The following is an 18,467-nucleotide window of genomic DNA, read 5'->3' as shown; positions in this document are numbered from 1 at the left end:
ATTGTGTTTTCAGGGCTCGAAGCCCAAATTCTTTAATCCCTGTAATTGTACATTTCAAGTTGTATTTCGGCTACTAAGTACCTGTTCTATTTGTTGTTACCTAATTTTGAAAAGAAAATATAACCTTGTTAAATTTTAAAATTTAATTTCTCTTTAGTAGCTTGAGACCTATTCACCACCCAGCACCTTCTTTCATGCTTAACTACCGCAAAAACTCGGTAACAAGTGGTAGCAGAGCGTGGTTGAATGGGTCTCAATTTAGCCCCTTTTGACGGCTAAACATTGCTTTGATTCGAACTCTAACAATTTCCTCAGTTGCTGGAATTTTTTGAGTTTTTCAAAATTGTTCTGTCATCATGCCCGGCCCTCGCGATGTTCTCCTCCTTAACTACTTGCGCAAAGAGGAGTTGATATATGAGTTAACTATCAGAAACGTTCAATCTGGAGGCACGGTTGCAATAGACACTAACAAGCTTAGAGAGTCCCTTGATTTGCCCATTTCCATCCCCAATTTGGGAGAGAAAGAAATTGACGATTCTCTTTCCACGATTGTCGAGAATATTACTGGGCTAGCATAGGTAGTCAGCTTTTTTGATGAAAACGATCCATCTCCTAATCAAATTAAGCGTGTGCAAGGCAGGCTGTATCACTTTGCAAATAGAGTTAATGATCTATTGTCTCTAAAGGTGAATGACGTTCAGAGGAAGCAAGCTAATACGCTCCTTGAAACTATTTCTGAATTGTCTAATAAGGTCACTCAATTGCTAACCGGCGAAGCTCCTCCCAAAACTGATCAACCCGCCACGGTGAATGTAGGTAACGAGGAAGAGCCTCCTCAGGGAGAAGTCAATAGGATAACCGTTGCTGCTCAAACTATCTCTGCCCCATCGAACAACGAATCTGAACGCCGTGCGTCATTGAGTAACATCCGCTCTGAATTAACTTCCTTGCCCTTGAAACCTTTAACGACTATGACACCTGGGTTCAGCAGCTTGCCTCATCCATTGGCAATGTTGCTTAGAGGTATCTCTAAGTTTTCCGTCAACACCACCAGTGACGTAATTTCATTTTTAAGATTTCTAGTGGAATTTCAGGATCATGCCCTTGTGTTTTCTCTTTCACCATGTCAAATTTTGCAAATTATCTATCCTTATGCTATTGGTGTTCTATCTGACAAAATAGTTAGAGCCATTGCCGAGCAATCTTCTATTGGGGATTTCCACGCCCATTTGCTAGCTAACTTCATCCCGGCTAGGGCCAGGTCCTCCCTTATTCAGAAATACTATTATCGGGTACAGCGCTTGGATGAAAACCTGGCAGACTTCATCCAAGATATTAAGTTTTATACTAGGGTGTTTGCTCTCCACTTCCCTGAGGATCAGATCGTGCAAGCTATTGTCGAAGGGATTTCACCACCCTACAGGTCATATTTGTGTTTCGCGGCGTGCCCGCAAACCTTCTCTGAACTGGAAGCATTAGCCGTTTCTGCGGAAGGAGTTAGGTATGCCGATTCCTTGCGTGTGGCGAAAGAACCCCCGCCTTCCTTTAGTAACACTCGGCCTCCACCTCGCCGACCAGTCAATCCCCGTAAATGTTATGCTTGTGGGTCGCCTGACCATCTGCGGAATAAGTGTCCTCTGATCAAGTCAAGTGGGACAAGGAATGGAGTAGGGTCATCACAAGGCTGTTTTAGGTGTGGGGCCTTCTCACATATCGCCAAGAATTGCCCAAACTCAAATAGCACCCCCTCCTGCTCAACTTCTGGTGCAAATTCCAGCTATTCCAATAATAAAAAGTGACTAGTGGCGTCGGCTGAGCCGACTAATCCATATTCCCGAGTCTCAGCCCCTAGTAAACAGGTTGTAAATGCAGAGAACGACCAGCCTTCAAATTCATCTTTTGAATGCCCTAAAGAGTGTCTTAGGATTGCGGCGGATACCCCCGCACCTGTTCCTTTTCTTAAGATTGAGTTAAATAACGAGCCTATAACAGCTCTCTTAGATTCAGGCAGTGTTTGTTCCATTATTTCGGCTGATTGGTATTCTAAATTGAAATCTGTTTGTAAACTCCCTGACTATGACTCATCTCCTGTTAAATATGTTTCGGCTAATTCATCTCCATTAGAAATTCTAGGTTCCTTACATGTCAAAATTCGGGTTTTTAAATTTACATGGAAGATCAAATTGTTTGTGGCCAAGCGTTTGTCTTGCCCCATCATATTGGGAGCGGACTTCATTTCTCACACTGGTCTTGTGCTCGATCTCCAGAGTAGGTCGTGCATATTCAAATTTGCGTCCAATTGTAGAATTCCCTTGTTAAAGTGTAATTCTGTATCATGTTCATCTATTTCGCCTACCCAGGATGAGATGTTGTTAGACCTTAGACATCTACCTGAGGAGCAGGCTGATAGTATTCGGAAACTGTGTCAGTCGTTTCCCGAGGTGTTCTCTGATACTCTTGGTGTTACTGACCTTATTGAATACAAAATTGAGGTCACGGATTCGATTCCTGTTCGCTTTCCACCGTATAGGCTATCTCCACCTAAAATGAAGGCTCTGAAAGAAATCATCGATCAGATGTTGAAGGATGGTATTATTAGGCCCTCTAAGTCAGCGTATTCTTCGCCTATTTTTCTAGTCCCGAAACCCCAAGGAGGCTTCAGGCCTGTCATTGATTACAGGGCTCTCAATCGGAAGGTGGTGTTGCAATCTGTGCCCCTTCCCGACCTTCATTCTTGCTTTTCATGGTTTCGTAAAGCCAAGTTCTTCACCATCTTGGACTTGAATCAGGCCTATAATCAAATTCCCCTTGCCGAAGAGTCTAAACATCTTACAGCGTTTGCCACGGACTGGAATTTATATGAATACAACCGCGTGCCTTTCGGGCTCCCCACGGGGGCAGCTGTGCTCACTAGGCTACTAGATAGGGTCTTTTCCGACATCAAATTTGAGTACTTATATCACTACTTAGATGATGTCGTCGTATTTTCAGAGACCTTTGAAGAACATCTAGATCATCTGCGAGAAGTTCTGAATCGCCTTCGTAAGGCTGGGTTAACTGTCAAGTTGTCCAAGGTTGCCTTTGCTAAGCCCTCTATGTCATTCCTAGGGCACATTGTGTCACCCGATGGGGTAGCTGTCGATCATTCTAGAACACAGGCCATCCGTGATTTTAAACCTCCTAAGGACATCAAAGGTATCGCTAGATTCATTGGTATGGTGAATTTCTTCAGGAAGTTTATTCCTAACTTCGCTAATAGAGCGGCGCCCTTAAACCTTCTTCGTAGGAAAGGCATCAAATTCGAGTGGGGACCTTCTCAACAAGCCGCTTTCGAAGATCTTAAATTAGCTCTCTGTAATGCCCCTGTACTTGCTATGCCTGATTTCTCGAAGAAATTCATCGTCCAAACGGACGCGTCGTCGTCAGCTGTAGCTGCAGTCCTTCTTCAAGAGACTGAACTAGGGAGGCGTCCCATCGCCTATGCATCTAGGACTCTATCGGTTCAAGAAGCCAAGTATTCCATCTATGAGCTCGAAGGGTTGGCAGTCTTATTCGCCTTAGAAAAGTTCCGTCTCTATCTGGAACATGTCAAATTCGACCTGGAGACAGATAATCAAGCCTTAAGCTGGGTCTTAGGTAGGCCGCGTCGTACTGGTCGTATAGCCCGTTGGGCCATCCGTATTTCTGCCTTCCAATTTGATGTACGACATATCAGAGGTACCGAAAATGTTGTTGCTGATGGACTCAGCCGTATGTTTCATAACGACGTCGAGACCCACGAACCGGTCGATAGTTCATCACCTTCCGAGTCCATACTATCTGGTGTTAATGTCATCTTAACAGGTGCTCCCATGCTTTTTAGGGATATCGAGAAATACCAACGTGAAGATCCGACGCTGGCTCCGATAATGGAAACCCTTTCTTCTGGGGAGCATGTCGTCCCTTATGTTCTGAGGAATGGTGTTTTATGTTGCCCTTCGAGGCATGACAAGTTGATGAAAGTTGTTGTTCCAGCGGTTCTTGTACCTATGATCTTCAAATACTATCATGAGACCCCATTGGGGGGGCATCTTGGAATCTTTAAAACTCGTGAAAAGATTCGTGAAATGTTCATATGGAAAGGTATGGACGGTGAAATTCGAGAACTTGTAAAAGCTTGTAAATCTTGTTTGATCAGTAAACCCACCATGTCCACTAAAGTAGGCCTTTTGTCTTCTCATCAAGCGTCGCGCCCCATGGAACGCCTGTATATCGATTATGTGGGACCCTTCCCCCAGTCAAAGGGTAATGCCAACAAGTTCATCTTTGTGTGTGTAGATGGTTTTACAAGATTTTCCTGGTTATTTCCGACTAAGCTGGCTACCGCTCAGTCCACCATTACTTGCCTAAATTCTATTTTTGCTTCTTTTGGTCCGTGCCAATACATTGTATCTGATAATGCTAAAGCTTTTACATCAAATCTGTTTCGTAAATTCTGTTTTGACTTGTCCATCTCTCATGTAACTACATCTGCTTATTACCCTCAACCATCTCTGGCTGAACGGGTTAACCGCAATCTCAGGTCCGCACTTATTGCCTATCATCATGAAGATCATTCTAGGTGGGACACGTCCCTGCATTGGTTAGCTTTTGCTTTGAATTCGGCGGTTCATGAATCTCACAAATTTACTCCAGCTTCTTTGATGTTTAAGTTCGTTCCCAACACGCCGCTCTCTAACCTCTGGTCTCTGAATGACATTCTGCCCGAGACAATAGATCCGGACAACATTAAAGATCTTTGGAAGAAGGCTAAAGCTAATCTTAAAGTGTCTCATGAAAAGGTTAGGGAAAGGTATAATCGTGGACGGAGACCCACCCCTTTGAAGGTAGGTGACCAGGTTATGGTCAAAAATTTTGTTCCCGCGGGCAAGCTTGCCCCCAGATTTCATGGGCCTTGTATCATTCTCGATTTTCTTACGCCGGTTACCTTATTGCTAAGTAATCCAGCCACCGAGAGGATATTTAGAGTTCACCTGTCCCAGGTGAAACCGGTGTAATTTCTGTGTTAATTTGCTCCATATTATTTTGAAAGGATATGAAGGTTATATTTTTTTTGAGTTTCACTTTTAAGGCATTCTGCCCCTTCTGTAATATTTTGGTTTTAGATGTAAGCCTTATGTAAAACCTGCCCCGACCCGTTAAACTGCCATCCTGTTCTTGCCACGGCCATTACCACGCTCCCGTCTCCTGCTCCACTCTACACAGTGGCTTAATGAATACCATGAATATCTGCACGCCGCTGGCCCCTCACTCTCTCTACAAGCCTGTACCCTCAAAGAAAATAATTGTCCAACACAATTCTGCCGCCTAGCTTTAATGTTTCAGCGCCCCCGCAGCCGCGCAGCGCCGTGCAGCGACTGGGGAGGGGGATGGGCCCCCTCCTCTCCAGCGAGGACGACATGTGCACGGCGAGCCGGAGCTCACCTCCCGGCCAAGGCTGATGTGCGGCGCACGACCTGCTACATGCCCGCAGCCTGTATCTGTTCACCGCGGGCGCGGCGTACTTCAACACCTCTGCTCCCCTCATAGTGCGGGCGAGCGGTATCTCAGGGTACTTGAGGGGTCCGAGCGGCCTCCGTTGGACGCAAGCTGCAACGGCCGGCCTGGCCATCCGACTCAATCTACATCAACTACATGGACAGTCACCATAAGCAATAATTACATTTGGGAATTTAACAACAATATTTGGTGGACATTGCAAAATTTTTCTTCACCTTTAAGTATTAAAAGTTTATCTTCAGAAATACAAATTCTACAAACATAAAAACTTTACTGCACCGGCAACAACAAAATTTTGAAATTGCAACCAACCAAATTACTAAAATCTTATAAATGCTTCCGCAATTAATCTTAATATCAACATCAAAACTTGGACCTTATTTTGGAAACAAACCTTATGTTCTTCTGTGTTACCCCTTGGAGGAACTTTTGGGGGGGGAGGTCTGTACCGGGCGGTACACCTCTACTCTGTTTATTTAAAAGTTGCGCCAGTTGAAACTCCTCTTCTGGAGGAAGGTTGAACTTTATCTATTCTATTAATTCTCTACTTTCTCAGAAGATGTCACCACGTGGAAAATTTTGAGTTTTTGAACTGTGTCACTTTTGATGTGTTTTTGTTTCGCTTGAAGTAAGAAGTGTGAACTTTCTCTTCTAGAGGACACTACTGAAGAATTACAATAGTGCAACCTAGTGCGAAATCAAAGAACTATTTTGTTGGAGAAATTTTTATTTCAAAAGTTTGTTTCTTGTTAAATTTCTTTCTGTTATTGTTTAAGTTGGCTGTATACCCCTCCTTTTCCCCTTTGTTTGGATCTAGCCAATCCCGAATTTCTTTAATTAATTTTCCACCAATAATGTGTTTCTTTTTCCTCTATGTAGGGGTTTCTTTTCCCGAACCAATAAAGATTTTGTGGGAGGGTGTTTTATTTCCCCTAACGCCTAGAATCTTCCGCGAGAGGATATAAACTGCTGATTTTGGGGTCTCCGGGCCACTTCTGTTCCATCTTTCAGTGTATTAAGTACATAGCAGGAGGCGGGAAGCGCCTCTTTCCTCGGCAGCGATCTACTACCAGGTAATGGCCTATTAATATCTTCTTTTCTTGCTAGGTCGGCAGTTTAACTCTCGCGGCGGGTTCGAAGCGTTTTCCATCATGTAACCTTTTCCTAAAATGTAACTACTCTTTTCTTCTATTCTCTTGTAAAGCTACATATTGGGATAGAGAGTGCTAACCCTCTCGAGCTCCCACTCACATTTGTTTTGAGGTGAACTTATTTTCTCAAACTTTTCTTCGTTTATGTAATGTAAAGTGTTCTTCTCTAAGTCACCTCTGTAGTATGGGATTAGCCCTTGCGTTAGTGGCCCAGAGCCAGATTAGGTTTTAAAAGCAAAGTGTATTAGGAGTGCAAGTTCGCCTCCTCTCAAGTTGTGTTTTAGAGGTCATGTATTAATCTTTTCTCACCTAATAGACCTCAGTAGGTTGGGTGTTTTACCCCTGTGTATATGTCCTTTGAGGACAACTTGAAAGTTGAGTTTGGTGTGGCCTGGGAGAGGCTTAACTTTAAGAGCGAGTGGCTCTTTTCTAAAACTGAGAGTTGTATGCCTCGAGGAGGCTTTGCTGTGTAATTTGGAGCAAGGGCTCCAGGGTTTGAGTGGGGTCTTCTGCCCCTTTTGTTGAAATTGGTATATCGTAAAGTTGAGCTAGTTGCTCAAGAATTGTGTTTTCAGGGCTCGAAGCCCAAATTCTTTAATCCCTGTAATTGTACATTTCAAGTTGTATTTCGGCTACTAAGTACCTGTTCTATTTGTTGTTACCTAATTTTGAAAAGAAAATATAACCTTGTTAAATTTTAAAATTTAATTTCTCTTTAGTAGCTTGAGACCTATTCACCACCCAGCACCTTCTTTCATGCTTAACTACCGCAAAAACTCGGTAACAATAATAATAATAATAATAATAATAATAATAATAATAATAATAATAATAATAAGGCCCATCCAGCAGTTTCAGGAAGGAATGAGGGAATGAGCGAGTCAGACTGGGGAACTATCGGCCGCCCTGAGGGCACGTGACAATTTCTGCCTCTGTCGTCGTCACTTTCGTCTGGTGTCTCCGTTAATTTTCTGGAAGGAAAGACTAGAACGTACCCTGGCCCCAAAGAAACTTGAACATCAAGAGGTAGCAAAATATTAGCGATCTTTCTCTAACCATACTTGACGTGAAGTTCTCTTTTTGATGGAGAGAAGGGATGAATACATTTCTCTGCCTGTATAGCTTTTTTTTTTTTTTTTTTTTTTTTTTGCTAGTTGCTTTACGTCGTACCGACACAGATACGTCTTATGGAGACGATGGGACAGGAAATGGCTAGGAGTGGGAGGAAGGAAGCGGCCGTGGCCTTAATTAAGGTACAGCCCCAGCATTTGCCTGGTGTGAAATTGGGAAACCACGGAAAACCATTTTCAGGGCTGCCGGCAGTGGGGTTCGAACCTACTATCTCCCGAATACTGGATACTGGCCGCACTTAAGCGACTGCAGCTATCGAGCTAGGTCCTGTATAGCTAAAAGAGAAAGTACTGCTACGAGGTAGACACTGATTTTATAACTTGAACCACAGATAAGGCTTTTTGAGATGGATGTTATACTCTATAGAGTAATAAATAAGCGACTTCAAAAAGAAGCCTCAACAAACTTGTGAAATGGACAGCGGACAATGATATGACAGTAAAAGGGTTGAAAAGTCAGGGTTTATGTTTCACCTATTAATTCGTGTGTTGATGGAATGATAATAATAATGTTATTTGTTTTACGTCCCACTAACTGTTGATGGAATTAAAGTAGGCCCCTACTTAATGGAGATCACGAAGTTCCTTGGCGTTAATATAAGGAAATATTTTCATTGCTGTAATGACTTTAACGGGACTGTAAATAAACGTTACAGATCTCTTCATATGATTATGAGGATGTAAAGGAAAGGGCATAAAGTCTCTGGTAAGAACCCATGGGACCCTCATGAGGATTACTTGATTCGACAATTGGAAAAGATCTGGAGGAAAGCAGCACGATTTGTTCTGGGTGATTTCCGACAAACAAGTAGTTATGAAAATGTTACCGACTTTGGGCTGGGAAGACTTGGGAGTAAGGAGACGAGCTGTTTGACTAACCAGTATGCTCCAAGCTGTCAGCGGAGGGGTGGCGTAAAATGAAATCATTTAAGAGAATACTAGGTAAATAAATGGTGGGGAATCTTCCTTCTGGGCGACAGCTCTAAATGCAGATCTGTCGTGATTGATTGATTGATTGATTGATTGATTGATTGAACTATCTTTCTTAAATAAAATTTGCTACAACCTTTCTGGTAAAATTCAACCTAAAGATATATCCTAAATGCCAACTTAAAGTACCGAGATTCAATTCTGCAATCTCAAGCACACAGAGGCGAGCAGCTAACAATTCAGTCTGACAAAGCATTATTTCAAATTAAATGCTATCCGTTGAAAAATAAACTACAAATGTTAGCTATTTGCTGGTTCAAAAAAGGAACATGAAGCTCTATTGCAAATCGTTACCAGGCAAAAATTAAAAAAAGGTAAAATTTGACAGGGTCAATGCTTTTGTCCGAGGTAATAAGTTTTTACAGTTTGATTAGGTGGAAATCTGATACTTCTAAAATATTTTACGAAAAACACAACATTACAAAAATTCTTGTACTATTTGGCCTTTATATTAAAAAACAATCCATTTGATAATATTCTATTGCATGTTCTCATTATGCTATAAAAGGGGTATAATTCATTCTTTTTAACCTTCCAAAATATACCTTTTATGTGGATAAACTGCAAATGCTGTGTTGTGAGAAATGCCTCCAGAATCTCACACCTTTGCTGGTGACCTGAAAATATTTTTTTGTAGATTACAGAAATACGAGATTAGTGGATGGTTTACTTACTCGGCCTGTCGTCATCAGAATCCTTGCCGTTGCCCTTACTGTGGTGCCTGTGATGACGACGGTGGTGTGAGTGCCGTTTAGTGCCCGGCAGGTGGACACCCACGTACACGGTGTGGGCTCGGTGACCTGAGAACAAAAACATTACGTTAGGCCTACATAGTTCACTGTGAAATGCGAGGTTCGTCATAAGTTACATACAACGTTCATCATAAGAATTGAAAAGGTCAACGTCCGTGGGATATATATTCATATCATTAGCGTCAATTTCTGAATAACTTCTCTAATGGAAAAAAATATGTATACACATGAAACAACAGCTTCCGACTGCAAAAGTTGATAATGTGCTGGGGCTAAAGTTGTCCACTCCAAACTACAATCTGGAGGAAAAAAAAAGTTACTGATTCACTGGCTACCACAGCTCACTGACCTGAAATCGTGAAAAGGAAAAATCACAACAAGACTAATATTTCCAATACAAAAATACACTCACGGATAAATTAATAAATAAATAAATAAATAAATAAATAAATAAATAAATAAATAAATAAATAAATAAATAAATAAATAAATAAATAAATAAATAAATAAATAAATAAATAACCTATTTGCAAAGTGAATTGAGATGTCAGTCGAGGTATTTGTTTAGATTCTCTTTCCAGACAGATTACAGGCGTTTGGAGACGTAAAGAGGGTCAACCGATATTTCAAATCATAACATATCTACAGCCGAAGATATTCTTGGCTCTATTTGCGGAGTCAGAATTTTTGTATTAGATTTTGAGTTTCTATTCGCCTATTGTTTCTCCTTATACGCTGACCATTTTGTTCTTTCGTTTTCCTGTTTCTGCCAGTACCAGTATGTCCATGTCGTCGACGAACCTTCTACAGTGGATCTGCTTTCCATTAATTTCGACCCCGGTTGCTTTTTCTCATGCGAGAACATGTTAAAACAGGCAGGGGTACAGTACGCAGCCCTATGAATTCCTTCCCTTATTTTAGCGTTTCTCTTACTTCGACAGACTTCAAATTCAACCTCCATCAGTTTATACAAATTAACCTAAAGGCCTCTGCCTCTCCCGTCAACGTCTATCCATTTAACAACCTTGTAAAGTTGTGTCCAGTCTACCGCAGCATGCACATTAATCCGAACGCAAGAGTTTTGAAAGCCTCTTTATGACTAACGTGGGCAGAATTGTATATTCCTGTTAATTACTGTTCCCACATTCAACCGAACTGCATTGTTGGTGTATGTTAATGCTTAATATTATCGAACATAATTAGATATGACTTATAATAGTCATTAGTTGAATGTCTTCGAGTAAGGTTGTTAACGTTTTCATCATTATGTCGTGTTATTTTACCGCAAGTTGGTAATGAATACCACCACGCAAAAATGTTAAAAATACCTCTATGACACAAAAACAAATATTACTTGGCTACAGGAAGTTCAGTTTTGAAGAGATTCCGAGAAATGAGTCCTTTTTATCGCTAATAATAATAATAATAATAATCGTATGGCCTCAGCTACCGTGTGCAGACATTTCAATTTGACGCCATCTGGCTGTCTGCTCGTCAATTTCGACGTTCCGTTTTACTCTAGGCCACCACTAGATGGCAGACCGAGTAAACCGAAACTCTCTTGGGCGTCTATGGCTGAGATTTAATTAATTTTGTCGGGTAAACACCAAATGTGTCACCAGAGATCTTTTACATGCCGACATCGTACGACATGGAGTGTCGAATGGATTTTTTTCCGCCCTTCAAAAATCCGACTACTTCTGCCGGGTTTGAACCCGCTATCTTGGGATCCGGAGGCCGACACTCTACCGCTGAAGGAAGGAAACTGTAGTCGGAAGCGCAAAGCTACACCAAAATAAGACAGTTTACTTATTAGGAGAAGTAGAAGTAAAATAAATTCCAGGCTTTTTGCTGCTGACTCAGACGAGATTTAACTGGTAGTGGGGGCGAAATGTTCACGTTATAACGGTTCGCCTCAGACTCCAGGAGGTTGGAAGAAGTGCAGCAGACCAGCAAATAAACAGCATCTGAGGAACGCAATGCGTGAAAAGTTACTGATATGAGCTAAACTCCATAAAGACTGGACTGTGAAACACTGGAAGAAGGATGTATTAGGCCTATCCTATTTCAGATATTTCGATGCACATTCTATTTACGAGATCAGCCATCATAGGAAAAATCACCGACCCATATTCAACAAGCATCTAAACACCCACAAAAAGTATTCTGAGAAAGTTCACCACAACGGACTAGGGACCTTTAGTATCTGTTAACAGTGACTGGTACTCAGAAGTCCTTCGCAGAACAGTTGTGCCTTGGTTATAAAAAATTCTCTCCAGATGGTGATGGCGTCTTTCAATAAAATCTTGCACCATGTTACGCATCCAAAACGGTAACCAAATCTTTGGTAACAACATTCAACATTGGCCAAACAAATCACCCGATAACAACCAGATCGAAAATTTATGGACCACTTGTAAGAAGAGAATGGTGAAGCAGCATAGCTGAACTAAATTGAACGTATGTTCTCTTATCGATGTGTGGTTTCACGATTAAAGAACATTTGAGAAAAACTGGTGGAATCCATGGCAAAACTTGTCAGCACCGTTCTAGAAAACAAACGAGAGGACATTTAAGTATTAAAATATGATTTTTCTGTAGTTGCAGGTCTTATAATACATAAATTATTAATAAGAATGCAGAGCATGCCTGATGATTTCAGAGAACTAAAAGTGATGCCACTACAAATAGACTGGAGCTATTTGGCGCGTCAGACAACCGCCCACCGAACAGAACCGGTATGTTCTTGGAATATCGGGACTCGTTTCAGTAGCACTTGCCCAATATTCGACTTGACGCGTCATTACGATCAATTTACTATATCAAAGTTATGTAGGGCTAAACTTAGTTACAGGAACAACTCGGAGGGTATGTGATGTCTACTGTAAGAACGTCGTTACCAACACAACAAGATTTTGAAAACACTAACTTCTCAGCAGCCAGTACGGCCACGTTTAAGCACTCTTGTCGCCCAGAGCCCATCTTATACATTTCAAGTATAAATCACTTAGATCTTGGCTCCAGAATCGCAGCACTGTTGGAATAACCAGTTCTAACCACTAATTCCAGGAATAATCGGGATTGTATTGTCTCGTTCTTCTGTTATAAAATTCTGTTCCTCCTGTCTCGGCTGGCGATGTGAAACTATAGTCAACTGTCACCAGTGCCAATTCGAGACTATGTGCCACGTATCATGCAGCGTTCCCGAACGCAGACTGAAGAATAATGGAATATTACAAAAAAGGCAACGGGAAAAACAATACGCTGCAGTACAACCATATCCTCCTCACTCACCTTGGTTCTCCAAAAGGAATGCTTGTCGCCGATACTTCACTTATTCGCATGAGGTTCAATCATGGCAGTTTTGCAAACTATCTCTGCGGGATAGAGAATCCTAAACTCGCCTTACTGTTCCTGTGACCGTCAAACAATCGCTGACCTCAGCCACATCATTTTCTCGTGCGATCTTTATAATTCGCAGTGGAAGAAATTAATTACTACTTTTTTTTTGCTAGGAGCTTTACGTCGCACCGACACAGATAGGTCTTATGGCGACGATGGGATAGGAAAGGCTTAGGAGTTGGAAGGAAGCGGCCGTGGCCTGAATTAAGGTACAGCCCCAGCATTTGCCTGGTGTGAAAATGGGAAACCACGGAAAACCATTTTCAGGGCTGCCGATAGTGGGATTCGAACCTACTATCTTCCGGATGCAAGCTCACAGCCGCGCGCCTCTACGCGCACGGCCAACTCGCCCGGTAATTACTACTTTCAATCAACTTCCAACTACCACTCAACATACAGTGCATTTTATCATCCTAGCAACCTGAGGTGTATAATGCAATCGTCATATTCTTATAAGACAAAGATTTAAGACTATAAAGTTTGATGTGCTACAACATCGGAAAAAAATAACTAAACATACTACAGTTGCAGTGTTTCAATGTTCTCTCTCTCTCTCTCTCTCTCTCTCTCTCTCTCTCTCTGTGTGTGTGTGTGTGTGTGTGTTTTCTGAACTATTAAAATTACGAAATCTAAGTACAATATTATGGAAGATTCATTGTGTATGTGTATTCTAAGTATATAATGTACTGTTTATATTTTGTATTCCAGTGTATTTTTAGCTGGCTGTTTGGACTGGTACGTAAAGCCTATACAAGACAAAAATGCGACTTAGGCAATCATGGAGATGATGATGATGATGATAAAAATAAACCCCATGGTACAACAATCTTGATAGGTCCCTGGCGTACCAAGCGACCGCATGAGGTGCCGAGTGGTCAGCTATCAATCCTCTCGGCCGTTATTCTTGGGTTTCTACACCGGGACCGCTATCTTACCGTCAATGATCTCCTCAATATTGTAATCACGTGGGTCGAGTGGATCTCGCGTCAGCCCTCAGATCCAAGTAAAATTCCCTGACCCAGCTGTGAATCGAACCCGGGACCTCCGACCCAATAATAATAATAATAATAATATTATTATTATTATTATTATTATTATTATTATTATTATTATTATTAATAATAATAATATAGCCAGATTCTTCCTCAGTCCAGACGAGAATATCTCAAGGGTCACGGAAAGAAACAGGTAAGTCAACTTTTTGTCAAAATCGAGTTAACGGTGATATAGGCCTATTGGGCATCGGACCAAGCTTAATTTAGTTTGCTACATTTCGAACTTCGTTTGTTCAAAGCATATGATTTGTAACTTTTTATTTGTTTAACTAGTAACGTTTTGAAATTAAAATTTAGTTTGAGTTATGAAGGAATTTGACTTATCTGCTTTTTGCCCTGACCCTTCGTCTAACCAGAAACGGTGCAGAATTACTTGGTGTCCGAAAATTTCCACCAGGGTCCAAACAGACTTTCTTTTGGCATGTTAATATAATTTAAAATGTGCACCCCATAGCACTTTCCACCCCACCACATCGACTCTAGCGGCCTTTACGAAAACAGGGGTAACTTCAAATGCTTATAGTCTCTTTGTTTCCATCCAATCCCAACGAAACAAACTGCATTTTGTTCAGCAATAGCGGCGCAATTTTATATCATAAAAACCTTTCGTTTGAATTCATAATTGTAAGTGTGACGTCATCAAAATTTAAGACTACGTAAATCGTTACCCGAAATTTGAAGAGCTATAACTTTTAAAGTTGTAAACGTAAAAACCCAAGTGAGGGAGTTAAAGGTCTCAGGACATTATTATTTCGCTAGAAAAATGTTGGAAAAACTTCAATATTTTTCCAAAAATTTCGAAGTCATCAAAATTGTCTGTTGCAGCGAAAACGTGGTCCCTGTAGTGTAGGGGTTTAAAAAATAACACCAAAAGCAACAAAAAATAAAGAACGAATCAGACAATAAGAAAAATCCGGTCAAGTCATACACAGAGCGCACGCGCCAACTCGGGCAACGACGGAAACCACCCTGTGCTGGGCGCGCCATCTGAGCCTCAGCCGTTTACATCGACTCAATCGACAGTGGAACCTACTAATTCTCATATCAGTCTGTTTAACAGAAATGAGGATTTAAAAGCAGAAAATCTGATAGTCGTTTACATTTCTCGCAATACCACACAAGACGACATCAAGTGATTTTCCTCACAAACCCATCAGCGTACACTCAAAGAGCCTCGACTTTATATCAAGAATTTTAGTATTGCTATTAGCCCATCATTGTAACTAGGGATTTCAATAGAGCATTAAGACCGGGTAAGAACAACGATGGGTTCTTAGTTTATGCGAACAAAATTCAATTTACGCCTATTTTACAATCTTAAGCTTATATTAATTATTAACAGGAATGTAGATAGGCTTATATCATGTTTAGAGAACTCATCAAGCCACCACCGAAACGTGGTTTGCAGATGATTTAAATTTCTTCTACAACGTGGCATTTTTTCCTCAGAAATCCGGTATTTTCTCTTGCACAGATATATGCTGCGCTAATCAGAACTAAGTTCAAACAAAATTTTAAAAATGTTCACTGAATGATGATGAGCAAGACCATTACTTTTTTTTTTTTTTTTTTTTGCTATTTGTTTTACGTCGCACCGACACAGAATGGTCTTATGGCAACGATGGAATAGGAAAGGCCTAGGGATGGGAAGGAAGCGGCCGTGGCCTTAATTAAGGTACAGCCCCAGCATTTGCCTGGTGTGAAAATGGGAAACCACCGAAAACCATCTTCAGGGCTGCCGACAGTGGGGTTCAAACCCACTATCTCCCGATTACTGGATACTGACCGCACTTAAGCGACTGCAGTTATCGAGCTCGGTAAGACCATTACTAGGAAATGACAAAAGTATTTGCAAATAAAGAAACAGAAATATGCCTTTAATAATAATAATAATAATAATAATAATAATAATAATAATAATAATAGCGTATGGCATCCGGAGAGGTCTGGTGCAGGTCTTTGTTCTAGTAGACGGCCTATTAGGCGACATCCACGTCTGTGAAGATGCGGCCCTACCTAAGATGATTTCTAACGGTGAAGAAATCACAAACACCCAACCCTCGGGGCAGACGAATTAACCAATTAAGGTTAAAATCCCCGACCCGGTCGAGAATCGAACCCCAGCGCGCCAACATTTTAGTCGTGGAGCCTGACAAATAAGCCACTGACATGCAGTTTATTTTTTTCAGTCGACTTAACATCTGCTAAAGGCTAGGAGTGGAAAGGAAGAGGCAGTGGCCTTAATTAAGGTACAGCCCCAGAATTTGCCTGGTGTGAAAATGGGAAACCACATAAAACTATCTTCAGGGCTGCCGAGAGTGCGCGCCCTTTACGGCACGGCCTACTTGCTCGGTTCAATACAGGGTGGCGGGAAGCACGGCGTAACGGGGTTGGTTATACTGATAAATAATTATAAAAGAATAATTAGATATCTCACGCCATTGTCATTTTATCAGTTGCTCAATTTAGCCAATTAGATCGCTTCGCGGGCGAATTCAAATGGGCTTTGCGAGGCGGTGTTGCTAAATCTGCACGTGACTTATGGCCGGCTTGAGAGCGCCAACAGAAGAAATAAACTTCTCCAGGGGAGGGACTTGAACAAGGACCTCCCTGCCTATAGACTCGCTTCACAGCAAACACGCAACGGTGGCATCGGCTGAAACCCACGGTGTGTTAATCGCACCCAACTGTCGGCACCCTCAAAATGGTTTTCCACGATTTCCCATTTTCACACCAGGCAAATGCTGGGACTAGCTTAATTAACGTCACGGCCTCTTCCTACTCCTAGCTCCTTCATGTCCCATCGTCGCCGTAAGACCTGTCTGTGTCGGTGCGACGTAAAGCAACTTGTAAAAAAAAAAAAAAAATCCATAACAACTTTTCCATATCCCGCATGTGGTAATTAGACTCTCGCTGGTCCCACAAATACTTCCAATCTTGTACCAGAAGTATCAGCTTTTCAGCAATGATGATAAAATGCAGCTCTTCGGCCGAAAAATCGAAACCAATCTGGATAGTTCGCAGTTCCCAGGTGTTCATGCGTTGACTGACGAACAACACTGGTTCCAATGGACGCAGTTTCGCTTGAATTCAGAGGTTTGGATCGTTCGGCCGTTTTCGTGCGTTTTCGTACGAATTCGTCATCGCAACTTTCAGCAGGTTTCCGCTTCCAGTGGACGAGAGCCTTAAGGCCGCGTGCACACCGAGCGCGCTTCGCATAATGTGTCGCGCGTAGCGTGAAATGCTATGCATAGCGCAAGGCGTACTTGCTGTTCACACCGAAATCTCTACGCCCGCCGTGCTCTCAGCTTAGTTTGGCGCGAGGCGTTTTAGGGTGGTCACAAACTAATGCCGTTATCCAAGTACAATAGAAACAGTTTACTCATGGATAACAGTTACCTAAAATTGAAAATTAGAGAGAAGAATCGAAAATCGGTTCATGAATTTAATGAAGAACGAATTATTTCGGAGAATTCCATCGTTTGTACAGATAGCGATAAATTTTATGATTGCTTAATAATGACAAAAAATACCTTTGACCTTCCAAACCCTGCAACTGAAATGTGGCGACAAGTAGCAGAGAAGTATTGAGAGAAATTCAATGTTCCCAACTGTCTAGGAGCACCGGGCAGCAAACACGTGGAAATTAAATCACGATCTTTATATAATAATTATAAATAGTAATTTGCAATATTGTTACAATTAGCATACACAATTTATCATCGTAACAAAAGTGGAGTAAATGTGTGACAAATATAATTCATAAACAGAAATATTTACTTCCAAGCCCACTACTAGCCTGCCTCCATTGGCTAAATTATTAACCGTGACAGAGTCTAGGAAATTTTATGCACTTTGTCACAAAGTGTCCGGCTACATGGCCAAATGGTTACCGTACTGGCCTTTGGTCACAGGAGTCGCGAGTTCGATTCCGGGCAAAATGGGGAATTGTAATCATAATAAATAAATTCCACTGGCACGGGGGCTGAGTGTATGTGTGTATTCATAAGCATTTCATCCTCATCGCGACGCAGGTCACCTACAGGAGTCAATTCAAAAGACCTGCACCTGGCAAGCCGAATTTCTCCTCCGACACTTCCGACACTAAAATCCATACTCAATTTCATCCTGACACAATGTTAAGCCCAGTAAAGTGTAACAGTAGAAGTAATATTACTGTACATGTTTACTGTAGGAATGCGATAAAACTGTGCAGATACTTAAGTCCACTTATTTTGCAAAACAGTTACATGTTTATAGTTTTTGTGTCTTGGGTTCCATATTTCTTCTCTTTGAAACACTGCATGAATAATTTCTTCTTCCATAGCTTCAGAACCAGCTAGGTAACACTTAGCAATTAACCAACACTGCGCGTTGTTTGGCGCTTCGCTTAGCTGTAAGGTAGGCAGGCGTTCAGCCAAATACAGTAGAGACAATACGCGACACTGC

General features: G+C 41.6%; 1 protein-coding gene across 9 annotated transcripts in view; it reads right to left on the bottom strand.

Annotated features, from left to right (window-relative positions):
* Window positions 1-18,467, bottom strand: part of Ndae1 (Na[+]-driven anion exchanger 1) — a 917,075-nt gene that overhangs the window by 306,283 nt on the left and 592,325 nt on the right. For all 9 annotated transcript variants that reach the window (XM_068228594.1, XM_068228592.1, XM_068228596.1 and 6 more), the window contains exon 3: window positions 9,484-9,609. In XM_068228594.1, coding sequence (XP_068084695.1) covers window positions 9,484-9,609 — 126 coding nt within the window. The remainder of the gene's footprint in view (window positions 1-9,483; window positions 9,610-18,467) is intronic.

This window comes from Anabrus simplex, chromosome 7 (genome assembly GCF_040414725.1).
Source record: "Anabrus simplex isolate iqAnaSimp1 chromosome 7, ASM4041472v1, whole genome shotgun sequence".
Lineage (NCBI taxonomy): Eukaryota > Metazoa > Arthropoda > Insecta > Orthoptera > Tettigoniidae > Anabrus > Anabrus simplex.
Note: the sequence above shows the minus strand (reverse complement) of the source record. Positions and strands in the feature narration are given on the sequence as shown.